This window comes from Cinclus cinclus, chromosome 10 (genome assembly GCF_963662255.1).
Source record: "Cinclus cinclus chromosome 10, bCinCin1.1, whole genome shotgun sequence".
Taxonomy (NCBI): Eukaryota; Metazoa; Chordata; class Aves; order Passeriformes; family Cinclidae; genus Cinclus; species Cinclus cinclus.
This window is the reverse complement of record NC_085055.1, coordinates 24,720,504-24,746,697: the sequence shown is the minus strand read 5'-3', so window position 1 is coordinate 24,746,697 and position 26,194 is coordinate 24,720,504. Positions and strand designations below refer to the sequence as shown.

General features: G+C 49.6%; 2 protein-coding genes across 2 annotated transcripts; both read right to left on the bottom strand.

The window, feature by feature from the left end:
- Positions 1–1,876: 1,876 nt before the first annotated feature.
- On the bottom strand, positions 1,877–2,818 carry LOC134047550 (G-protein coupled receptor 35-like). Its single transcript, XM_062498796.1, has one exon. The coding sequence runs from the start codon at positions 2,816–2,818 to the stop codon at positions 1,877–1,879; it is 942 nt and encodes a 313-aa protein (XP_062354780.1).
- Positions 2,819–8,676: 5,858 nt separating this feature from the next.
- On the bottom strand, positions 8,677–9,609 carry LOC134047549 (G-protein coupled receptor 35-like). Its single transcript, XM_062498795.1, is given in 1 exon segment — positions 8,677–9,609. A coding segment is annotated over 1 exon segment (933 nt).
- Between the last annotated feature and the right edge of the window lie 16,585 nt (positions 9,610–26,194).

The following is a 26,194-nucleotide window of genomic DNA, read 5'->3' as shown; positions in this document are numbered from 1 at the left end:
GGTGTTCGGTGTGTTGCCATCCTCCTGGATTGCTATTGCAGTGATGGATAGTGGCCAGTAGTTTGTTGTGGCCCAGGGTCTGATAACCCATTTCTGTTCCATTTCCTCGGAGCACTCAGCGAGCTGAGGCTTTGTTCAGACTGAAGGTAGATGCCAGAAACCCATCCTAAACTTGACATATAAACCAGATAATAATTTTTGTCCAAGGTAGAACACATATCTTCAGATAATCAGAAAGTTCCATGCTCATCTTTGGGTTTCACTGTTAAATATCCTGCTGTAAGGCAGATCTTATATCTCAGTAGCAAAGTCTTTTCTCCCAAACTCCAGTATAGGTTTAGCATAAAGAGTAGAGGATTCAGATGTATTATGATAATAAATGAATATTTATTTATAGAGATATTACTATGATACACCTTTATTTTCACTTGCAAAAGTATGAAATATTTTGTTTGTTTTCATAGCATGCAGTGGAAACAGCAAAAAAAATCTTAATGATGGTAAGTGTTGTGAAGTCAACTATTTTCCCTTTTACAATAAGAAAAAGGAACAATCATGAGATCTATATGTGAGGCCACATATATAAAAGCATTCCTGCTCTGTATTTCAGAGTAGATCAACTATTTGGAGCCCATTGGAAGTTGAACAAGTTCCCCGTGTCAGCTGGGAGAAAACACGAGCATGACTGAATCTGCAAAAACAAGCAAGTTGTTTGCTTTCTAGACTAACAGTAGGTTTACAGGTAGATATGAATCTTCATCTCTTTTTTCAAAATAATAAAAGAAATCATAGTCATCTTCTTGGAACAGGCATTCAATATAAGCAATGATATGCAAGGTCTCAGAAGGGAATCCTAGGTCCAAAAGTGTTTTTGAAGGCTCTCTGTGCTGTTCCTGAAGTAGAAGTGTTTTTCCTTGCTGAATACCACTTCCCTGGTTTGTAAGAGGTGTCTGTCAAGAAACCTCTTGCTTTCTGAGGGTAGTTAATTGCAGCATATTTGTTGACGGCTATAGGGGTGACAACACTCACACATCTTCTTAAGCAATAGATGGTTGTTGAGATCAGGCACTATTTGTCTACCATATCTTTTCCTGTCTTTGAAGAGATAATTTAGAAGGCACAACAAGGGCTAAACCATGTGCAATGGTTAAACTGGTCACATATACACACAGGCTATTTGATCTGCTTGCAGTGAAATATCAGTAATGCCAGAGCATTAGAAAATACACCAGGCAGCAAAATTGGGATATGAATTATCAGCTGAATTATCCGAGTAGTTTCATTAGTTTTTATGGCACAGTTGCTCACTGCAGCTTCCACCGTGTTGTTTGCCAAAGAATTGACACAAAGCAGGTGGATCTAATGTTTGGATAGGGACATTTTCCATGCTGGCAACAGTCCTTTGAGTGCTTGTTTGACCAAGGTCTAGTCTGTGGTTTCAGACTGTGGTCTGAACAGTGTCACTGTGTGGTGACAGACTTGAAGGGGAACTGTATGTCAGCTGCCACTAAGGAAGTTAATTGCCTCTAAGTTTGCATGAGCAGAATATGAGCTTGCAGTCCCAGAACGAAATTTTTTAGATGCTTACAAGTCAAAAGACACTGAAAGTGAAGGACCATGAGGCCAAACAAGACAAGCTGTCACCAGGAGATGCCTGGAGCTGCAATGCAACGACACAAGACGGAGCCAGAGTCAAGTCACTGAGGACAGCAGGACAAAATTCAAGTTAACATCAGACCCTTTGGAGGGGTTTGCCCCTTTTTGTACGTATGCCTACATCTATAATGATTGCAAACACTGTAGGTAGTTCCATTCCCTGTGCCTCAAACTCAAGCAGCACTGTGGCACTCAATACCTGCTGTGCACTACACTTTGTCTATGTCATCACTTCATCCATGGATGGCTGTGACTCCTCGCTTTGGTTCATCTTGGGCCTCATAAATATACACTTGGGGAACATAGAAGAAAACTCTGGAAATTCCTTGGCTGCAAAATAATAGCAAAATGCATCCAGACAGCAGTTGCAACTTGCTAAGCTTGCAGAGATCTTAATAAAGGTTATAACTCCTGGGATCAGAGAATGAGCTCCAGCAGCTTCCACTGCAAACCGCAAGAGCACTGAGATGTGAAAAGGTGAGAAACAGACAACAAACACACACAAATTCACAGAAACAATGTGAATGGCCTTCTGGAGTAATTTTGTCTCATGAGGGCTTGTGGCCATCTTCTCTCTTAGACATCTGATGACTTGCACTGAGCAAAAAGTCACAATCCCTAAAGGAATAAAATACCCACAGATACTGTAGAATAAAGAAGAATACCTAGGTTGAAAAGATTCTTTCTGAAAGCAGCAACCTTCCCGCTTTCTGTGAAGTGTGCGATACAAATTGGAAAAAATTACCAGTGTTATCCAAAGAATGCCACAGATAGAAGCTGATTTCAGTGGAGATCGAAGAACCTTTGCTTTTAGAGGGAACTTGATTGCAATGTATCGATCAATCGCAATCAGGGTGATGATAAGGACGCTCATAGGCATGTTTGTGAAATAGATGTTTTGTATGGCTAAGCACAGCCCGTCTACAGGATGTTTGTACATGGTAAAATATAGCATGAAAGGCAGGGTGAAGAGCAGGAAACTGTCTGCCACGATGAGGTTGACCATGTACACCTTGGTCTCGGTCCACCTCTTGAGTTTGCAGCAGAAGACCCAGAAGGCAATTGAGTTCAGTGGGATCCCCAGAGTGAACACTGGGATGTAGAGAGCCATCTGAAACAGCACAATGCCACCATGTGCATTTCTGTCAGTGCAGTTGTCCATGCTGGGCTGTCCCTGCAAGGAAAGAGTGCAGTCATGAGGCTGAGCTCAGTGACAGTGTCCTGCAGCTGTGCCCCCCTCTCATGTCCTCATGTGGGCAGCCTCTGGAGGGCTTCAGTGGCTCACCAGCACCATCAGTCCCTCAGCCACCAAAGCCCTTGCTTTGCGTGGGTTTACTCTGCATCTTGCCAGACCTGGGAACATCCTCAGGGCTTGAGCCCCTCCAGCCCAGTGGCTTTGCTCCCAGGGGCAGTGGGAATGCTGCTGCAGGCTTCTGGGTGGGTGAGTGGGTGCCCCCAAACATAAATCTATTCCTCTGCTGGGGAGGAACAGCTCAGCAGGGGTACCAGCAACCCTGGCAGAGAAAGAAGGGAAAGTGAGTACATGTGTCTGACCTCTGCCTTCAAAGGTAGGAAGCCAAAATTTTGCTAGGGCAGAAAACATGAATCTGAGAACTTGCTCTTCCTTTAAATATTTCGGGGCATTTGCCATCAGCAAGGAGGATGAATCAGACTTTGTCTGCAGCTGATGAAGGAAGTGTTTACAATGAGCCAGGTATGGAAATTGCCCAGATTCCTACAATCTCTTTCCAATACATTGCCTTATAAGTTAGCAGCTCCTAAACATCAACATGTAAATTTTAGTGAAAATACATGAATGCATGAAGGAAGTGAACTGTTTTAGTGTCCAAGATTGGGAGACAGATCTGGCAACCCCAGAAGAAAGCCCAGCACCTGCCCCAGCACAAGAACTGGTATGGCAATACTGAACCACAGGTGTACAGCCATTTTTAGGGTGGAATTCATGGAGGAACTAACATACAGCTGGTGTTCTAGCGCTCTTGGATTTTCAGCCTCCTAGGTTGTGACCACTCTGTGGTTTCAGCCTGTGCTGCAGTTGTTCCCTGGCAGCCTGTTTTGGTCACCTTGCAGTGAAAAGCCACTCTGCCTGCACATCACTGCCCTGAGGAACAGCTGGACATCCCAGCCACACCAAAACCCCCACGCAAGCACAGAGCTGGTGGCAGCTCCCAGGGCCAGGTGTCCCCACACTTGAGGCAGCACTGACGGGAAACTGCAGCGAGGGGCAAAGACCCCTCTGAATGGAATGTAGCTGCAGAACAGAGAGGCAGCACAGATGTGGAAGCAGGAGGAGAGCAGGCACTGACTGACCCATATGCTGGCAAGCAGGAGGTGAGAAAGCACACCCTGAGAGGCTGAGCAGAGCACTTTGCTACTGTGGGACACTGAAAAGCCTTTACCTGCTCCATGTGAGGCCGACAGGTGGGCTGGTCCTCGGGAAGGCTGCAGGGTCCTGGCAGGGAAGGAGACCCGTGGTGGCCACAGGTGTCAGCGCAGGGCACGGCTGTCCCGGGCCGGCACGGAGAGCGCTGCTGAACCCAGCAATGAACTCGTGCGCTCCTCCAGCGCCTCCTTTATCCCCCGGCTCTCCCGGGCTGGAGTCTCTGGTGCCCTCTGTTGTCCCGCTCCCAGAAGCTCAAGGCTTCACCGTCACTTTTTCCACCCAGAGTGCGCTCCCCTCCCCGCCTCACACAACCCGGCAATTAAAATTTAATCTTTTCGTGGGAAAACAATTTCTGAAATAAAGCCCGTAATGGTTGCAAATTGCCCTTCTGGCGGCAGAAGGATCCTCAGGGAGCCCGGCGGGCTGTGCAGCCTCTGGGGCGGTGGCAGAGGGTGCCCGGGAGGGGACAGGGACCTTTCCGAGTCTCGTCTGCTTGAGCACCCGGTGACAGTGACCCAGAGCGCTGCTGTCATCTGCAAGGTGACAGATGCTGGGCTGGCTCACGCTCTGCACAGCAGCCACGAGCGTTAACTCTGCTCATCAGGAAGCCAGGTAATGACAGTCACTGCCCAGCAGTGTGGCAGTGAGGTGCTGGAACATTTAGGAACATGGTTAGGACCGTGCCCCAGCGGAATTCCACAGACATTTGGATGCTTTTTGCTGTCCACTGGCTACAGCAGTTGCAATACCATCTCTATGTACCAGCTGACAGGAGCCATGCTGACTCCCTCAGGATTTGTCCCACTAATTCTTGTCTTTGGAGCTGTCACGGTTTGACACTGGCCAAATGCCAGGCACCCACGAGAGCTGCTCACTCACCCTGCCCTGCCACAGCTGGGCAGAGGAGAAGAAAATTTTATGAAGGGTTCCTAAGTTGAGATAAGGATTGGGACAAAACACTCCAAGAGTAGTTTATTACCAACAAATTCGGGGGAGTATAATAAGAAGTAAAGTAAGCCCTTAAAACACCTTTTCTTCTCCCAACCCCTCCCTCCTTCCCACCGACAGTGCACGGAGGTTTTGTTCAATGCATTCATCACCCAAGCTTTTCTTCTGCTGCTCAGGGAGAGAAACCCTTCCCTGTGAGACACTGGGGTCCCTCCTACAGGAGACAGATCTCCATGAACTTCTCCAGCATGGTTTCCATCTCATGAGCAGCAGTTCTCCCAAAGCAATATGAGTCCCTCCCACAGGCTCCCAAAACTGCAGTGGTGTGGGTCACTCCTTCCATGGGGTGCAGTCCTCCAAGGACAGGCTGCTCCAGCCTGGGAGCAGGGCCCCTCTCACCACAGGCCTCCCATGGGCTCACAGCTCCTCCAGGATTCCCCTGCTCTGGTGTGGGCACCTCCAGCATGGGCTGGGGGTGGATCTCTGCATCCCTATGGATCCCCATGGGCTGTGGGTGGATCTCTGCATCCCTGTGGATCCCCATGGGCTGGGGGTGGATCTCTGCATCCCCCATGGATCCCCATGGGCTGGGGGTGGATCTCTGCATCCCTGTGGATCCCCATGGGCTGTGAGTGGATCTCTGCATCCCCGTGGATCCCCATGGGCTGGGGGTGGATCTCTGCATCCCCCATGGATCCCCATGGGCTGGGGGTGGATCTCTGCATCCCCCGTGGATCCCCATGGGCTGGGGGTGGATCTCTGCATCCCCCATGGATCCCCATGGGCTGGGGGTGGATCTCTGCATCCCCTGTGGATCCCCATGGGCTGGGGGTGGATCTCTGCATCCCCCATGGATCCCCATGGGCTGGGGGTGGATCTCTGCATCCCTGTGGATCCCCATGGGCTGTGGGTGGATCTCTGCATCCCCGTGGATCCCCATGGGCTGGGGGTGGATCTCTGCATCCCCCATGGATCCCCATGGGCTGGGGGTGGATCTCTGCATCCCCCGTGGATCCCCATGGGCTGGGGGTGGATCTCTGCATCCCTATGGATCCCCATGGGCTGGGGGTGGATCTCTGCATCCCCCGTGGATCCCCATGGGCTGGGGGTGGATCTCTGCATCCCTGTGGATCCCCATGGGCTGGGGATGGATCTCTGCATCCCCCATGGATCCCCATGGGCTGGGGGTGGATCTCTGCATCCCTGTGGATCCCCATGGGCTGGGGGTGGATCTCTGCATCCCTGTGGATCCCCATGGGCTGGGGGTGGATCTCTGCATCCCCCATGGATCCCCATGGGCTGTGGGTGGATCTCTGCATCCCTGTGGATCCCCATGGGCTGTGGGTGGATCTCTGCATCCCTATGGATCCCCATGGGTTGTGGGTGGATCTCTGCATCCCCGTGGATCCCCATGGGCTGCAGGGGCACAGCTGCCTCACCGTGGTCTCACCACAGCCTGCAGAGGAATCTCAGCTCTGGTACCCGGAGCACCTCCTGCCCCTCCTTCCCCACTGACCCTGCTGTCTCCACATTGTTTCCCTCACATGTTGTCCTGGTTTGAAGGACAGGTGTTTGCCAAGGAAAGCAGAAGCTTCCCCTTGGACTGAAAGAAAATGTGATTCTTCCGATTATTATAATTTTGTAATTAAGAGAGCTCTCAGGCAAAGATATGGGGGTAGGAATAACAGTTCTTTACTAGTATATCTAACAAGACAAACAAGAACAACAACAACTATGAAATTACCCACAAACAGAACAGTAACTCAGTCCCAGTCCCTTTCTGGCTGCAGGCACCTTTTCCCTGAGCTGCAGTTCCCGGTGCTGGGGGCGGGCAGGTCCCGCAGAGCTGCAGGAGGGCTGGGGGTGATGGCAGCGCTGTCCCAGGGGGAGAGAGAGATGGAGAGAGAGCCCTCTGCTCACAGTGTGGGTCCCAATGCTCAGCAGAGTGCTGGATGGTGGTAGTTCACATCGAGAAGACAGCCGGGCAGGGTCCGATGGTGGTTTCCCGACGCTGGGATGGCAGGGATGGGACACAGACGGCGATCGTCCTTCTCGTCCGAACTCCGCGGGGGAAATGGGCCGAGGCCCAGCCTTCCGCTTCCTCTTCTGGCTGTTTGAATCTCGCGGGGTTTCACTCTTCCCTCCCGTCCCCTCCCCCTTGTCACCAGGGCCCAGTCAACAGGTATCTTAGCATGACAATGGGGAAAATTCCACAGAGGGAACAAAAAAGAAAGAACTAAGCCTCAACACATGTTCTCACCTTCTCCTCTTCTTTAGCTGGAATTAACAGTGCATCCCCCTTTGGTTTGCTTTTATTTTTAAATCTGTTATCACAGAGGTGTTACCAACCTCTCTCACTGGCCCAAGTTTGGCCACCAGCAAATGCATCCTCAGAGCCATCAGGGATTGGATCTACCAGACATGGTGGAAGCTTCTGGCAGCTGATCAGAGAAGCCACCTCTGTGCTCCCCCTCCCACTACCCAAAACCAGGCTGTGCAAAACCAGCACAGGAGCTCCTGTTCTCAAAGGTGACAACAGCAGATTGGGTGTTGGCTGTGGGTCACTGAGGGCACTTGTAGGTCACAGGGGAAGATGTGTTTGTGGGCAGGAAAGGCTCTCCCACACCGTCTGGTGGAACACACTGAGCATCACTGGGGCAGAGCTCAGTGCCATTTTGGGGTTTTTTTAGCATTCAGAGAGAAAAAAAGCCCAGTTCTAGGCAGCAGTTTTTGACTTCCACTCTCCCCTGACTTTTCTAGGCTGCTGAGTCATGGAAAAACACACTTCCCTGATGGAAATGTTAGGGGTGTCAATGTGGGCAGGCTGTGGAAACCCAGCCTCAGCTGGGTTCAGCTGGGGGTGATACTCTGAGCCCAAGCTGTGGTGACCCTGGGGTTCAGCCTGGTGCCACAACACAAACGAGGGCAGAACGATGCAAGGGTGGCAAATGCTGAGGCAGCTCAGCATGGCTTTGCTGTGTGTGAGAGGAACAGCTCTGTGAGGATGGCTGCTCTGGGGAGGTGTCTCTAGGACAGCGCTCTGCAGGGCAGCTTGAGGGGAGCTAGCAGGAGGACTCAGCTCTGAAACCTGGACTGAAAAGGGTTGCTTTCATCCCAAAAGTGTTCCTTCACACTGGACTGACCTGTTGAGTTGAAGGTCAAGGAGGTCAGGACAACCTAGGCTGTTTTGGAGGGACATGTACTTAATAATATACCAGAACCACCTGGACAGCCACGCAAACCAGCCTGCCAAAGGAATGGGATAAATATAAACTGGATTAGTTTAATAATGCAAGCAACCTGAAATACACAGTGAGGTAAAATATAATATATACATATCATATATATCTGTACATGTTGGCAAGAAGGATCAATAGATTTTAGCTGCAGAAGGAACTAAAAGAGGTACATGGCTCACCTGTCCTCCTGTAAGAGTAACAGGTAGGTGCTGGAGGGTGGAATGGAGGCACACTAACAACAAACAGTTACATATACACTTCTACACATCTCTGTGACCTATTTGCTTAATAAAAATATAAAGTATAAATTTGTAGACTTAACAAAGAACTTGGTACAAAAAAAGAGCAATACTTATCCCAATAGCCCTGAAGCTGTATTTCTTCTCTATGTTGCAGATGTTGTGGGTGGGTTTTGTTCCCCTTTTTCCTTTAGTAAGTCTCTATCTGCAAGGGGTAGGTTGCCTCTGGTTTCTGAGTGCTGGTTTTGGGCCATAGAAAGGCTTCATGGAACTCCTTGGTGACAAAGTAGTAGGAGACACTATTGAGGCAGCAGTTGGATGTGGCAATGCACCTCGTCACGGAGGAGAAGTTCTTCACGACACAGAGCAGGAAACAGGTAGCTCCAACACCCTCCATGATGAACCTGGCAAGCAGCCCAAGGTAGGCTGGCAGAAAACAGATCAGAAATACAATCAGATTTGCATAAATAATGTGTACGGCTTTCTGGATTGATTTCTCCTCCGGTGAATTCGTGTTCAGATGCTTCTTGAGGTTCCTGATGACTCCTGTGGAGCAGAAGGTCAAGATTGCTAATGGGAGAGTGAAAACGAAGCAAATGGCCAGCAGGCTGAGAGCAGCAGGCGTGAGGGCATGGGTCTGGAAGCAGAGAGCTGCGTGTCTGTGCCACAGCTGGACGGTGGCACTGGTGATCACCAAGACCCACAGAATCCCACAGAGGAGCGCAGCCTTTGACGGGGACCTGAAGTTCCTGGCTTTCAAAGGGTGTTTTATGGCAATGTATCGATCAGTGGAGATGAATGAAATGATGTAGATGCTCACTAACATGTTGATAAAATACATCGTCTCTGTAAACTGGCAGAGCTCCCCTCGGGCTGACTAATTCCAGAGCAAAGAAACCATGGAAGGCAAGGTGCAGATGACAGAGAAATCGGCAAACACTAAATTCATGACGTACACCCTGGTTTCTGTCCACTTCTTCATCTTGCAGGAGAACACCCAGAAGGCAAGGACATTAAATAATGCTCCAAAAAAGAAAATGAGGCTATAGAGAGCAAGTTCAATGAGGCGAACATGCTGATGCTGCTCTAGATTTGTGGTGCTGCAGTTGCTGGACACATTCATTTTCCTGAGTTACAGATGTTGGATGATGTTCTGAGACCTGAAATAGGAAAAGACATGGTAAAACCTCTTAGTAGCTGTAAAAAAAGCACAAATAAGTACATATGTCCTTCGTTAAAAATGTGAATTTGAGCTTTACAAAGCTGTCTTTGTCAGTCAGCCTGTGTCATCCTTTGGCATCCTTTGTCAAGCTTTGTTTATGTTCACTCAGTTTATGAGTGTCTCAGGGTACACTTCCAATAGGACATGGAAGACAGCCTTTACTACATAGGGAGATCTTGAAGTGTGTGAACATGGCACTTAGGAGAGCCCACATAGGTTGTGGGCACATCCCGTGACAATGTGAACACTAATTCCTTAATCCAGGCTGTGCAGATGAGGTAAAATTACCCTTAGCTTGGTGTTGAGCTAGGCAGGGATTTCAGCAACCAAAATTAAAGCCCAGCACAACCCATGAGAAAAAGCTGTTCTGTCAATTCTACTGATTTTGGATTCAGACTGGGGGTGAAGGGCTGTGAGTGCATAGCAGATGTCACTTGGTACAAACCCTCATGCTCTGGCTCTAACTAGGAAGGTTTCTGAGACTTTGCACCACCTTGTGAACCTGGAGTTCCTTCTCCAAGCTGAGGAAAACAGCTGAATCTGCATTTGTTCTCTCCCAAAAGCATGCTTGAAACCTTAAGAGGGGGGTATGCTGCTTTCCACCTCCCCAGGAGGGGAATGGGGCATGGAAGGATTAACCTGATTTTAAGTCCATTTGTTCCAGGAGAGAGTATGAGTCTGCAGATGCTAAGCAGAAAGCTGTATGTGGAAGAGGGAACTCCACTGAAGAACAAGGAACTTGCTTTTAAGGGCTGAATTAGATGGCTCCTGCTCCAGGCAGGCATCCAGCCACCCTCAGAAATCCAGGTTACAAGTAGTAGTAGTTGTTGAGCCTCTATTACACTGGCTGCAAGATGTTTTGCAAGAGTATTAGCTGTGTGGAGAGTGTGAATTCATGGGCTGATAAAAATCATCTTTCATCAGAGCCCATCCTGTGTAAAGTGGCTTCATGTGAGATGCACCTGGAACAATTCTCTGAACTGGTGATTCTGAGTATCTGTCACTTCTGCTTGCATCTAAATGCACTTCAGGAAAAAAAAACAACAACAAAACAACAACCCAGCCTTTCAATTTAAAATCAGTGTTTTACCACGCTACAAGAGAGAGAAGTGGGTAGGGATCTGGTGAAACCCTGTAGCTTGCAGAGATGTGGGAAGGGACACCCTGTGTGCCTGCTTATGCACTTACTTGCCTCCACCAGCAATGCAGACTTTGTGGCCAGTTGGTGAGGGTGCCTGCAAATCAGAATTCACTTCTGAAGTGACTGAAAAATGCACAAATAACTCAGTTGCTGGGGGGATGTGTAAGTGCCTTGGGCAATTGCAGACACTAATGTTACTGCTGCACAGTTCTTGCATGCTCAGGTCTGGGTTTCCCAACAGAGACTTGCTGCTCACTGCCTGTACCCTGCGAGCCAGGGGATGCTTGTCCCCTGAGGAAAACCTCTCTGAACTATGGAAAGTAGCAGCAGGGCACCGTCACTGCTTGTGGTCACTGGTTATGGCACGAGGCAGAAGTCTGACAGCTGCACTGGTGCCCAGGTTTCTTTTCACTGCCCTGGGATGCAATGCCAGCAGCAATTCTGGGAATGCAATGCTGGTCTGCAGTGCCAGCAGCAATGCTGGGATGCGGTGCCAGCAGCAGCCTCTGCAGAGGTGCAGCACAGGCAAACCACACTGCTGGGCCCTGCAGCATCACAGGGCTCTGGCCAGCGCTGCCTTTGGAGCTGGAGACCTGGCCCAATGCAGTTCCCAGCAGCAGGGCTCCAGGCCACAAGGCAGACCAGAGGCTGGGAGGAGGATGGAGGAAATGAGTAGAGGGTTTAAAGCAGGCCAAAAAGCATTGATAAGGAGCGACTGAGAAAAAAAAATTCTTTAAAGAGATGCAGGTTGACTAGCTAGCATATCCTGTGGCTGCTGGAAATGCTTCATGTGGGGTAAATGAAATGCAGCATCAGAGGGGCAAGGCTGCAACTTACAGCTGGGACAAAAGAATGGAGACAGCTGTGAAATAGCATCTTACTGCTGCTGGAAGACCAGGAATAGGCTGGGGCTCAGCAGACAAGCTCACCAGTACTGTGCAGTGTGTCCTGCTATCCCCACCATAGGCTGGGGAGAGATGGTCAGCAGCTGTCCCCCAGCACAGAAGCTGGTAACCATTTGGGGAGCAAGGCCTGGGCTGGGCTTGTTTCCTCCAGCAGCTCAAGAAGCAGGAGGCTTCTGCCAGACCCTGAACAGAGAGCATGGAGGAACAGATGCCAGGCAGAAGCTGAAGGCACAGGGGATGTTGCAGCAGCACTGTGGTGGCTGCATCCAGTGTTTTTCCAGTGGGAAAGCATGCAAAACTCCCAGTCTTTCATTGAAAGTCTTCCTGCTTCCTTCTGGGGAGAGCTCAAAAGTGAGCAGGCACCAAGGGCTGAAGGGTGAATACAGTGGGTGAAATGGCTGAGGACAGCATGGGAGCCCTGGTGGGCAACGGAAGGAACCTGGAACTGAGCAGAGGGAGAGCAAGAAGGAAAATGGGGGTGAAGTTGGGTACGGCACAGCATCTTCTGCACCAGCTGCCCTCAAACCTGCCACCTCCATGACAGCAGCCCTGACTGTCACCACCATTCCTATGAATGGATTGGGAGGCTCTCAGCAAATACTCAGTGATGATGCAGCACAGGTATAAGAACAGACCTGGGCAGGGCAGAAGCATGGCCAGAAAGAGTGAGCAGGCAAACTGTCCCCATGGCAGAGGAGACCCAGGTGAGGGCCCTGTCATGGTACTGAAGTGAGGAGCTTTTCCTCTCTGTTTCCAAATGGCATAAAGAAATCTGCAAACCTCCTGCTCCAATCTGGCTGCTGTTGTTCACGCCTCTCTCAAACGCAGGGATCTGTGGCACAGCAGTTTTTTCTCTTTTTTGAAACTTGTGTTCTTTCAGGCTCATCTACCACTGCATCCCTTGAAAACTGTAATGTGGTCTAACAATCACTCTAACAGTGATCTGTTTTGATAGACACTGGAAAGGGTTGTCTTAGACAAAAAGCAAAAAATGTTAGAATCACTCATTTCCCATGTTGGGATGAAGTAACTTCCAGTTCTCAGCTGCTGTGATATTCCAGGTAAAGTACTGAGAGGATACCTTGGAGTAAGAAGAGAAACTGAAAGGCTCAGAGATCCCAACCTACCCCAAGGACTCCTGCTCTCACTGCCCTGCAGAAACCATGTTTAAAGCCCCCTCTGCCTCCCCCCAGGCACAGCAGGACCCTGCTCAGCAGCTCATAACCAGCAAGAGAGGAGGAGACAAAGTGCTGTTACCTGCAGATTTGAGGTGACAAAGCCAGCAGCAGGTGCCACCCGAGGCAGGGCACGCAGGGGCTGCAGGGTGGGCACGGGCTCTGTGCAGGGCCTGCCTGGCACCAACAGCTCCCTGATACTTGAGGGTTTCCATAGCACCTCCTCCTCCTGTGTAAGAGCGAATTTCACATCAGGCAGGTTTTGAATGCCAACCTTCTGGCCAAATCAATGGTGGCACCAGTTCACAGTGAGCTCTGGTGCCTCACCGCTCTGCACTTTCTGAGAGGGTGTGTCCTACGGCTAGCAGAGATGTTCAGCAAGTGGGGATCTGAAATGCCATGCTGAAGTCTAAGCTAAGTAAAGCCAGGAAAGTGCAATATCTGGTCTGGAGTGCCCCATGCAGCTAGAGGTACACCTGAGTGCTGAGTTGTGCTTGCAAGCTCTGGGCATGGACGTGGGCACACGGAGCAGCTTGGCAAGTGGTGTAGGAAAGCCTCCCCAACCCTCCTCAAGTGCTGCACTCAAATGGTGCCTTGGGTTGGGTTTGGTGCCTAGGGCATGGATGGAGCAGGAAAGGGTGATGGGGCTCTGGCCTGCACCCCTGTTTGAGCACAGGTACAGCCAAACCCTCGAGAGCCTCAGCTGGCAACTAAACCAAGGTCTTGGCATCCCACGTGGGTGGCAGGGAGCGCCACTGTTAAATTCTGCTAAATTGACAGAAGTGGAGAGGGTAGGCAGAGCTGCAAAGCCCAAAGGGCTCAGCAGTGGGCTGTTAATTGGTGTCAGTAATCAGCTGCTAGGGGGGACTTCTTCGCTGCACACTCAGCTCCGCACCTGGCCAGCTGCTGCACTGCTGTGTTGCAGTGATGCACTGGTGCTTGGCTTCTCCAGTGATGCACTGGTGCTTGGCTGCTCTTCAACCAGCACGATGGGTGCTGTCCTGGCTGTGGGAGATGAGAAGAGAAGAGAAGAGAAGAGAAGAGAAGAGAAGAGAAGAGAAGAGAAGAGAAGAGAAGAGAAGAGAAGAGAAGAGAAGAGAAGAGAAGAGAAGAGAAGAGAAGAGAAGAGAAGAGAAGAGAAGAGAAGAGAAGAGAAGAGAAGAGAAGAGAAGAGAAGAGAAGAGAAGAGAAGAGAAGAGAAGAGAAGAGAAGAGAAGAGAAGAGAAGAGAAGAGAAGAAGCTGCTGGAGCTCGTGCTCTCAGGCACTTGCCGTGGTGAGTGAAGGATGCAGGATGCCCACACGGCCCTGGCTCAAGGGGCACTGGGTGGCACCAGGCAAAGGAAGCGCTGCAGCACAGCCCTCAGAGGAGGCTGTGCAGGGGAGGGCACCTGGCACAGGATCCTGGAGATAAGGCCCACTCTGCTCCACCACAAGGCATCTGCAGCTTGCAGCCATCCCATAGCCACAGAGATGTGCGTGCTGATCACAGCTCTCAGGAGGCAAACAGGCATCCAAAGCCCCGGGTGTGCCTGTCACAGGAGGAACAAGGAGTGTGTGAGGCAGGAGCTCCGTCAGATATCTCTGAACCACAGGCTGATAAAACCCTCGGATAGCATCTGGCATTTGTGAGGTGCTGTGCAGGCAGGGGGCAGGGAAGCACGGTGACATGAAATGCTACAGTGGCTCTTTGGGTCACTGCAGGTGCTCAGGGACAGGACAGACCTGCGTGAAGAGAGCCACAAAGCAAAAGTGGTGGGAGCTGTTTGTTTGTGGTAGCTGCAGCTGTATGTGCCAGAGAGGCTGATGCTGTGAGTTATCTTTGAGTTAGAGCCCATGGTGGTGGCCTTGTTCGCAATCCCCGAGGCTGGAAGGAACCTCCTGAGGTTTCCACCAACCCTTTGCTCAGAGCCATTGTCTGAGGCCGTGTCCAGCTTGGTTTTAAATAGTTTGAAGGACATCTCCACACAGTCTCTGGGCAACCTGTTCTAGTGCTTGATCGCTCTGAAACTAAACTTTTTCTTATGTTTTAACAGACTTTGCTATACTTCAGTCTGTGCCTTTTGCCTCTTGACCTCTCAACAATGTCAGGGTGAGGGCAGGAGGCAAAAGGTACAAAATGAAATATAGAAAACTCTGTTTAAACATAAAAAAGTTTACTCCCTGCCACTGGGTGTTTATACACAGGATCAGATACCTGAGAGTGTAGTTAACCCCAGTATTAGAGACTTCTCTTCTCCAGGCTGAATAGTCCCAGCTCATTTAGCCTCTCTTCATACAAGACATATTCCAGTCCCTTAATCATCTTTGTGGCTTTTCCCTAGACCTGCTCCAGTAAGTCCAGGTCTGTCTTGCACTGGGGATCTAGCACTGGACCCAGTGATGGGCTGACACACTCCCACCAGTGCTGGGCAGAGGGGCAGGATTCACCTTCCTCGAGCTGCTGGCAGTGCTCATTCTCCAGCAGCCCCAGCTGCTGCCACCTCTCTCTGCTGCCATGGCACACTGCTGGCTCACCATCAGCTTCATTTCCTCCTGGAGCCCAGGTTCTCCTCTTCAAGCTGCTTTCCATCAGGTCAGCCCCAGCCCTAGGTGTATGGAGTTATTCTTCCTCAGCTGAAAGCATTGTAGGGACTGACTGTCCTGCAGTTCTCTGGATGCTCTTTCCTAAAGGGTGACATTTGAGGGAGACAGCAGTGTTGAAGGGAAGAGCACACTATGAGTGTCAGGTCATGTGTGGGCCTGGCTGTAAAAGGTGAGGAGGTGAGAAACAGTGGAAAATTACTTTGTGCTACCACGATCTGCAGGGGCTGCAGCAGAAAAACGCCAGTGTCAGAAGGAAATGAAGCTCAGCCTGTGGAGTTCCAGCTGGTTTGGAGGTGGTGGCCTAGGAAAGAGCCCCAAAGAGGGTGAGGTGGCTGGGGAGAAAAGACCACGGATGTGGGACAGGGATGGACAGAGGCTGGCCAGACTGTCGCAACTGAAGAGTTCCACCACTGGAAGGGGTCAGGGGACACAAAAGCATGGCAGCAGAGCACCTCTGGGATGGTGACAGGCAAGCAGCACTGGGGGTAGGTCAGGCTGTGACAGTGGCACCTGCCTGCAGCCGTGTCTAGCCCGGACAGAAAGATTCATTCCCCCATGGAAGACAGGACAAGGCTGCTCATGCTGGGTCTGCCTGAGCACCTTTTTACCTGTCTTCTACCAAAGCTCAATGCTGGAAGATGCTAAACTGGTACAGATTACATCTGTTTGTGTACTGCCAAAATACAGTACACTAAGCAGGACTAAACAAAGTGGGTTTGGCTGTGGTGTGAAACGGGGGCAACACCTACACAGGATGCTGCAAACTGTCATGAGCCAGCCTTTGAAGGTAGCACCTTTTCCATGACAGCAAGGTAAAAACACTCTTAAACTTGGTTTGGGCTTTTTTTCCCCTTCCCCTTCCTCAATCATGAACATCTCTTTCCCACATAATCAGTTTGAAAGGTCACTTTGTTCTCCAATCCTTTGTGTTTAGAAGGTCTTCACCTTCTTTAATATTCCAAGTTCAAAGCTTAATTTATTTACAGTTTATGTTCATATGTCCAAGAAGGAAAAAAACAAAGATGGGCTAAGGATGGCAGTGTTTGCACAGGCAGCTGTGCTTTATTCAGGGTGGGCTGTAGAAATCCCCACCTGTACAATGCTGTACAAATACATCCCACGGGTGCCTTTGTTTTGAATTCTTTTATGTATGACCACACCATACTGGACCAAATCCTCAGTGCTCTTCAGGCTGCACTCCAGTCTATCCAGCCTTGTTGTGTTGATGCTATAGACTCACATAATTGATTTCCTGAGATTAAAAACTCCCTTTTGCTCTTTCTCTTTCTCTAAGAATCATTTTGTTTCTGAGTGCCCTGTGTTTGAGTGGAGATATCTAATGCTTCAAGAGCTCCATGAGATCTTTTTCACCACCACTCTACTTCAACCACAAGACACTCAAAAAAAAAAAATTTAAAAAAGGGGTTTGTTAATGGGAAGCAACAGAGGAGAGTAGGTCTGGTAATTGTAACCCGTGCTCTGACCTTGTTTAGTCTCAGGAGAGTAAATCAATTTATCCTTGGCTTTTCCCAGAAGTCTGTAATTTGCCTGCAGTTATCCTTCCCATTTCTGCATTTGGACAGAGGCACTTCCAGCCTGGGAGAAGCACCGCTCCTGCAATGTTGTACATAAGAGTGTTGGGGGCTTTTGCTTATGCTTTTGGACTTTGCCTATAGAACTGCTTTGCTCTCAGTCCTCTAGGCATTACTAGCATAGACTAGGCTGAAATGTATGTATGCTGGTTTCCTGAAATAAAAGTGTGCCTAAAACCCACTGGATTCATCACCCTTCTTCCTCCTGCTTATTTTTCCACTTGCCTTCTAAGCCCCATTCCATTTTGTTTCTCATAAATGTGGATGAGAATGAGCAGTTTAGCTCAGGGGTTTTTAAACTGGGCAACTTTTGCTGCAGGAGGCAGAGGTATAGGGAGGGTCAGTGCTCCATAAACATCCGCTTTTCAGAAAGAAAATTACCCCATCATAAATGATGAACTAGAAATAACCTGGCAAAGGAGAGGTGATAAATTAGATTCAAGTTGGTCTTACCTCATTTGGAAAGGTGATGATGAGTCTGTTACATCAGACCTGTTTCTGTTTCCTGAAACTGAATGCAATTTTAGAAATATAATTTAATAATAATTTCAATAAATGGAAATTTAGGAATAGTGATTTAGAATCACCCTTCGATTCAGTATTTTCTGAAGGCAAATGGACTAACCAACTAGAAAGGGAGGTTTGGCAGAGAATAACCATGCCAAAGAGTTACATTTTGATTCCTTCTTCATTACTGCATGTCATAAACCCACCCTTTTTCACTGATGGAAAGATGAGCCATGCAAAGAAAGGCCACAGAATAACATAAAAAAGCAACATTCAGTGTGGCAGCCTGGCTAGTGACAGGGTGGTGATGGCTGATAAAATATCTGTATCACAGAATGGCACAGGGCACCGCCTGCACACAGCCCCTGCTCCCTGGCAGGGCTGGGGTTGGACTCCTCAGCAGCAAGGGGAGGTGGAAACCTGGAACAGAGTGTTTAGGGGAGGGTCCCTGAAGGACCTGGGCACGGGGTTTGCCTCTCCTGCATGAACGACACACCACACCAGCACTGTAAGCACCTGGCCCTGCCCCAGTGAAAATAAATGTCTCATCAAGGATTAAGCGGCAAAAAACCTGTTCCCTACCAGAGATACACAAGATGTCAATAGCTCCTGAGCACTGGGGACAGAGGGCAACCAGCTAATGATGACAAGTGAGTTTTGCCTTCCTGTGCATGCTACAGAGCACCAGGAAAATGACATTGTGCCATTGGAGTAACAGGTCTGAAAGCAGTGACACCACCCTGATCCTTCTGGAGGGTGCGAGCCGCAGATCTGCCTGTGCACTTGTAGGAAATGTGGTCTGTCAGTGGTGGGGTGGGGTGGTAACCATTGCAGGGCTGCCTTGTGGAGTAAAACAGTAAGTAGGTCATGTTTGCTTTGCTTTTCAGGCCAGGGAGGCATATAAGCATATCCATAAGTATCTATTAAAATATATATATATCTTAACTGTTCCCCGTTGCAGGGCTGTGCTGACACACTGTGCTCCAAGAATAAAACAGAAGAGCAAAGAACATGAGCTTGGCCAAAAAACATGTTTGTGAGATGTGCACTTTTCTCACTTGCATGGATAGGAAGCAGGGAAAATGTGGTTTGGTAAGGTCAGCTCCAGCCTCTGACAGTGGAACTTAATTTGAGTTTGGAAATCTTTGTTTTCAGCATCTCACAGTTAAAACACGTGTGAAGTTGTGTACCCATGGAGAGCCATTGATTTACGCCAAGGCATTTTCACTCTTATTTAATCACTCTGTTATCCAACCACTCATCAAAGGCAAGACTTCGACATAGCACGGCACTTCCGATGCCCTGGCTTCGTGCACCCCTTTGCTCAGAACCCTGACAGCACTGACAGCTCTGCCAGCAAACACACACAGGCTTTCTATGGGCCTCCTACTTCCAGATCTCACTGTTGTCAAGGAAAATAAAAAAAAAAAAAACAAAATTTGGTTGGGAAAATTGGCCAAAAAAGACCCCAGGTGGTAGCGATGGCTGCTCCCCTTCACAGCATTGAACACTGAGGGGTTGTGCAGAGCAATAAGCTCAGGGCATCAGGGAGCACATGAAGAGGGAAAAACAAGGATCCCATAAAGATGTGCTGGGTCCCATTTAATTGCCAATTTCATTTAGTGGCTGGGTCTGTGTGTCTGCTCTGCTTCAGTACTTTCCTCCTGTGTGACAGCCTTTATCACCCCAGCTTGTGACTTAGCAAAGCAGCAGATTTCCCCACAGCTCCTTTGTGCAAATATCTGACCGCAATGCAGATTCCAGATGTCACTGATATGGCCCCTGAGCCTGCACATAAACAACCCTGCATCTTCTCCTGCCTATTTAGGGCCGGGCTTCCCTTGGTGCTAGTCACTGACACCTAAACCTGCCCCAGTTTGGTGGCTGCAATAGCAACAGTAGCCCCTGTTTTGGGTCCCTGCCCTTTACCTCTCCCTAGTTTCAATGGTTGAAATACTTTCAATGCTTTAAAATACTAATTTATCACAGTACTGGTTGTTTTGGAGAAGAGAAGACCTCCTGTGGGAGGTTGGTCCTTAAGAAGCAGCACAGGTATGTCCTGGCCTGCTTGCCCAGCAGAACACTGAAGCACAGTGATGTGACCAACTGGTCCAGATGCTTCCAGAGCCCTGGGATGGGTTAAAGCACTTAGCCCCTCTCCCAGCACACCAGTGCTCCCAATGGGAGAGGAAACATTTTGGGGGTTCTTGCTGGAAGTCTCCATCTGCTGTAAATGTCACCACTGCTGCACACAGAGCAGGTCCTGAAAAAGCCCCACCTGAATCCTGGGGCTCCTGAGCAAACCTGCTGCTGGTGCTGCCTGAAATGCCTTGCCCAAAGCCACCCTCTGATGCATTACCTTACAGAGAGCAGGCTGTGACCCCTTGGGTCATGCTGAGCAGGAACCTCTGGGGACACGTGTGCTGCTCTCAGGCTATTGCTTCCTCCCAGCAGCCCCTAAAATGAGCATTATTTCTTCCACCGCATCACTATCTTCCTGGCATTTCAGCTGAGATGGACTGATTCAATCCACTCACCATGGCCCTGAGCACAGTACGGGGTGTGCCACACACAGATGAAATCTCTCATCCGGTACTTCTTTCCTCCCTGAAGTAAAAGGTCAGGGAAAAATCAGCCTTCTCTGCTGCTGTTACGGGAAGGTGTATGACACAAATGAGATGTGATGTTTCTTTTTTGCCTCCTAGACCCTTAGGTTTAAAAACTTGCAGGCACAGGAAGTAACTTTCTATGGTTTACTTCCATTAAATTTGAAAGCAATTTCCCAGTTTGCTACAAGGTGACAGAGTTGTCTATTGGTTTATTGAAGTCCTGGGGTGCCTAAACACCGGTCCTGCTAATGTCCCCTAGCCCTTCATTACCGCAGGAAGGAGGATGCTGATCCTGCCTGGCTGTGAGCACACACCTGCCCACCTCAGCCCTGTCTCCTGTGTATGTTCAGGGACATCCCCACCAGCCACAGAAGGAATTTCCTTCCTGTCCCCTGTGCTGCGGGGCTGGAGCAGTGAATAAACCGGGGTGAGGACAGAGAGGGGCTCTGGGCACGGCAGGATGGGGAGCTCCGTGGGCACCTCCAGCACCACGCTGCCCTCGCAGCCACAGCTCTGTAGCTGCTGCCCCACTGCTGTGCTCTGTCCCTCTCGCACTAACAGCAATCCACAGTGACAATTTATCACCCACACAGATAGAGATCCTCAAACACAAATACCCAGGACCAGTAAATCCAAGCAAAACCATGTCCTCTCAGGGAAAGAAACAGGGAGCAAGGAAGAAAACTTGCTCAACTTGCTTATGTGTTTAATAAAACCAGTCATGGTTCCTCCTTTCTCTTCCATCCAGTTACAGTAATTTCACTGTAAGCCTTTTATCTCAGGAAATCTCTGCTTGATTTGCTTTCCTGATTGCAGATCACTGTGATGTTTTTCCTCTAGACAGTGTTCAATCTCCATTTTGCTCACAGACGGTTTGCAGTGGCTCTGCCAGGACTTAATGCTATTTTTCTTATCACCCTGCTGGTCGCTGTAACACCTCAGGTGACCAGAAGATTATAGTCAGAGGAAAATGGTGTCTGAACTAGGTGTCTAAAGATAATTTTTAAGCTTTACATCATAATTTCCAGAAAAGGCAGTTTGTAAGTGCAAGAGTTTGCACAGCAAAATTCAGATTAGCCACACATTGTGTGGGCAGTTCTTCATGAGGGTGATATTTCCTCTTGACGTTTGAGCACTTGCAGCTCTCATGGCCTCAAGCCTCTCTCTCCAGGGAAAGAACCCATCCCTGGGAGGGAGGCAGGACCCCGTTCCAGTGCAGGAGCACCTGAAGCCCTAAATATGGTCCAGACTGCTTTTAGGTGCTCCACCTAAAAGTAATACTAAAGTATTACTAAATACTAAAGTAATACTAAAAGTAATTCCATACTAAAAGTAATTCCTGCCTGAAACAGGTCGGGGTTCGAAAGTAGCAGTTCTGAAGACTCTGGCATCACCATGGTAAGTCCAAACACAGCCCAAGCAGTGAGCCTCCCTGGGAGCAGTGCTGTGTCTGCTGGGCTGTGTCCCTGCTGAACCTCAGCCTTGGTACCTTCACTTACAGTGCTTTGTAGACACCTGTGTTAAATTTGGCTGTGAAAACTGATGCTCAAATTACTTTTAATGCAACCAAAGAGAGGAAATGGGCTTGTTTGTGGTGTTAAGGTCTCTTTGGCAGATGGCCCCTCAACACCACAAGAATCAGGTGTGAATACCACCAAGGTGTGGTGCACTTTGGGTTTCTATTTTGACCAGTTGAGCTGGTTATTTATGAGAGCAGTGAGGGTGACATCTCAAATCCAGGCTGCTCTGGTGACGACAGCAGGACCCTCAGCACAGCAGGGACCTGGGACTGGGATATCATTGACACAGAGATGCTGGAGAACATTTTAAATACTTGCAGCTGGTAAAGCTAAACAATAGGTCCAGAATTGTTCTCGGGGTCTGGCTGTGTGCAGCTGAGTGCCCCAGGACACCCTGGTGGTCCATCACTGACACCACAGCACATTTGTGCACCCTTCAAAGGGGACACCAGGCTCAGCTTGCTCACCTGGGTTTTGTGGTCTGGTAACCTAGCAGGTGGCCTTTGTGCAGCTGGCAGCTGGGAGGTTTTTTAGGGAGTCACTCCACGGGCAGTGCCCCCTGAGCTCCAAGCATTATCCTGCCAGGAGCCAGCGTTGTGCTGCTCTCAGGGCACCAGGGCACCCACAGCTGCAGCAGCAGGGCAGCTTCTGATGGCTGAGAGACTCCCCCTCTACTTGCCCTTGCCCAGCTCTGTGAAAAAAATAATAATTAAAAAAAATTCCTGGAAATGTCTGTAATGCGCAGAGCACAGGGACCTCTCTGGCTTTTAGCACATCCCAGGAGCCTTAACAGGACTTGAAAAAAGAGACGAGAAAAAGACATTAAGATTTTTGCTTGTTCCCACAGCTTATTAGCTACCTTCTTCTTTGACAGCCTCTTTTGTGATTCACCATAAGGCAAACAGTGCTTTTATGCTTATGCCTCACAGCTCCTCTGTCTTGCTGTGGTATGAAAGTGATCCTAAGGATGCCCTGCTGGGAGAAATGCATCCCAGGAAATTGGTCACTAACACACCTGTTCAGAAATGCTGTCTCAAAAGTTAAGAGTTAAATCTTATTTTCTTCTGGGGGTTTTGTTTTTTGTTTGTTTTTTTTTCCCCTTGTTTTTCTTCTCTGCTGGGAGCAGTGGCTCTGCTTCATGACACCTCTGCAGCCTTTGAGCTCTGCTCCAGGAGCTTTACCTGCCATGCACCCACCTGCCTGGGTTATATGGAGAGGGAAGAGGCCAGTGACTCCAACTAGGCAAAGCCCTTATTGCCTTATTCCCCTATTGCTCTTCAAACTTTTGCACAGGGAACACCCTGTGTTTCTGTACTAGGCTGCTTTCACACAGACATTACTGACTTTAACATCCCAAGTGATAAATTTATTTTGCTTTTACTTTGCCTTTTTGGTGTCTATTTGCCCCCAGTGCTAAAATTAAAATCTTTTTAACAGTTTGGTGTCCATTAGATTTAATTTCCAGGTTCCCTGAGACAAACATTCCTCCCCAGACCCATTCCCTGACATGGAGGACCATTCTACCACTCAAGTCTCCTGGCTCCACAAGGACCACAGTGCTGTGCTCACCTATTCCACCACACCCCATCTTTTAGGGAAGCTGAAAGGCTGGAAAGAAGCACAGACCACAGGTCTGCACTAATGAACACCACAAGAACAACGTTTTGCAGAGAGATCTGAAACCCTGTGTCAGCAGTGTGATCCAGCCTGGGAGATCCAAGCTTGCAGCTCAGGGTCAGTACATCTCTGAGACACTCTGGGGCTCACAGCCCTACAGGGACACGATGATTTATAAAGACCTTTATTATTAAAAAAATAAATAAATTTAGAAATGGAAAACACAACCCCAAAACTTGAAACTGTAATTATACTGATTTCTGAGAGCAGCAAGAGGAGCTGGCAGATGGAAGCAGAGCTGTCACATCTTTTGTGACAGATAACCCAAGTTTAAGTCAAAAACAACCAGAGTTTTGCTTCTACTGTATTTTCCAGTCTTTGTCCTGCAACATTTAATCTTTTGTGATTAATTACACCTTGATTTACTGAGATCAGAATAGATGGGACCAGAGAGAGCCATATAAAAATAATAATCATTATTCACATAAGCCTCTTAGTTCATGTAAACTAACTTTTTGAATGCTGGCAAAGGGAGTTCTTTTCATTACCACAATTTCTCTGGCTGTAATTAGTCCTGTAGGTGGAGTATTACTTCTCTTATCATTAGTAAGAGAGAAAAAATAATCTGCCACAACACCCTTGGCTTCATTGGCACTGGTGGCTGTGGCTGGTGGGATTTCCACATTAGGACAAGGGATTTACAGGGCAGTAGGCAGCTCCCAGCCTGGAAGGGGATTTTCCCAGCCCGGCTTGGGGCTGCGTCTCATGAGCATCCTGTTATTCCAAGCACTCAGTCAGCCCATTGCTCCAGCCAACTTGGAAAACCCTTTTCCCCAGGGATCCGATTCCCATGCTCCTCGGAGCGGCTCTGTGCCATCTGGTGGCCGTTGCTAAAATTGAGGGAAACGCAACTAAAACGCTTCATATTCCTCACCTGGGTTCAGGTAATTCCTATCCTTTATTCAGAGGGAAAAACAGTTTCACCAGCAGCTGTGCAATTCCAGCCAAGCTCCCAGATGATCAAGGAGACACACGTGCTGCTCTGTAGCAACTTTCCTGCAAATGAGTTGGCGAGTCTTTTTGCCACAACAAAGAGTATGTGATATGATTTTCCAGGTGAAATGAAACAGTGAGATCAAACCCATTTTGCACTATCAAAACGACTTTTTGACACATTTTTTCGGTAAATGTTCTGAAACACCCTATAGCAATCTCCTGGAAAAACTGGCAGCCCACAGCTAGGACAGGCACATTCTTTGCTGCATTAAAAACTACCTACACCTCAAACCCTGTGTTCAGTTCTGGGCTCATCACTAAATCCTGTGTCCAGTTCTGGGCCCCTCACTCCATGAACAACACTGAAGGGCATGTCCAGAGGAGGGCAACAAACGGTGAAGGGTCTGCTTCCCATCCTTATTTTTTTATCTAAAAGTAGATTTTCAGGTGACTGACCTCTTGTGCTACCTGTCCAGTTGCGTTCGTGGTCTTCGGAAATGCTGATAAATAACAGCATCGTGCTGGACCCTGCCCATCCCTAACCCACCATCCCCTGAGCAGCCCAGAGGGAAGGCGAGAAGCAGCCAGCTTCCCCAAAGTGCAGGGATTTGTTTGTTTGTTTGTTTAAAGAAACAAAACAAAACAAAACCTTGAAGGTAATTACAAGCAGAAGTACTCTGAACTGTATATAAACAACTCCCCGTAATAAACAACTGATAAAAAGAGAACAGAAAGAGGGAGGGCATCAGGTTTCATGCTCTGCTTTTCAGTACTAATTGCTCATAGCGACCAAGCTGCAGGAGATTGGACAAATTCAATTTTTAGATGCAAAACACAGAGGAAAATTCCCTTGTGAGTAGAACAGTGGGGGTGGTTTTTTTTCTCTCTAGGTCAGCGCATCAAAACATTAAAATGTCTGAGTGCTGTCCTTACTGAAGGGTGGGATATGACAGGAACTTAGATTTTAAGGAACTTCAGCTGATAAGGAATACTTTACTCTGCAGCTGGTCGGCAGCTCAGGTTTCACCTTTCCTGCACTCTAGGACCGCCTGGGTCAGCCCGTGCTCTTCACAGCTTCCCGGTGAAAGCTCTGCCGGCCGAGCCGGGACTCACACACCACCCGGGCGGTGCCGGCACACAGCCAGCGCCCGGTCCCGGCCTGGATTTACCGATACCCTCGGCTGCACTGCGAGCTGTCCCCAGGTCCCCAGGACCCAGCGGGAGGTGCCGGGCTTGGCGCTGCCGCTCCCCTGCCCGGGCGGGGGGAGCGGAGCCCGTGCCGCTGATCCCGCTGATCCCGCTGCTTCCCCCCCCCCGTTCCCGCTGCTTCCCCCCCCCCGTTCCCGCTGCTTCCCCCCCCCCCGTTCCCGCTGCTTCCCCCCCCCCCGTTCCCGCTGCTTCCCCCCCCCCCGTTCCCGCTGCTTCCCCCCCCCCCGTTCCCGCTGCTTCCCCCCCCCCCCGTTCCCGCTGCTTCCCCCCCCCCCGTTCCCGCTGCTTCCCCCCCCCCGTTCCCGCTGCTTCCCCCCCCCCGTTCCCGCTGCTTTCCCCCCCCCGTTCCCGCTGCTTTCCCCCCCCCGTTCCCCCCGTTCCCGCTGCTTCCCCCCCCCCGTTCCCCCCGTTCCCGCTGCTTCCCCCCCCCCGTTCCCGCTGATCCCGCTGCTACCCCCCCCCCTTTCCCGCTGCTACCCCCCCCCCTTTCCCGCTGCTTCCCCCCCCCCGTTCCCGCTGCTTCCCCCCCCCCGTTCCCGCTGCTTCCCCCCCCCCGTTCCCGCTGCTTCCCCCCCCCCGTTCCCGCTGCTTCCCCCCCCCCGTTCCCGCTGCTTCCCCCCCCCCCGTTCCC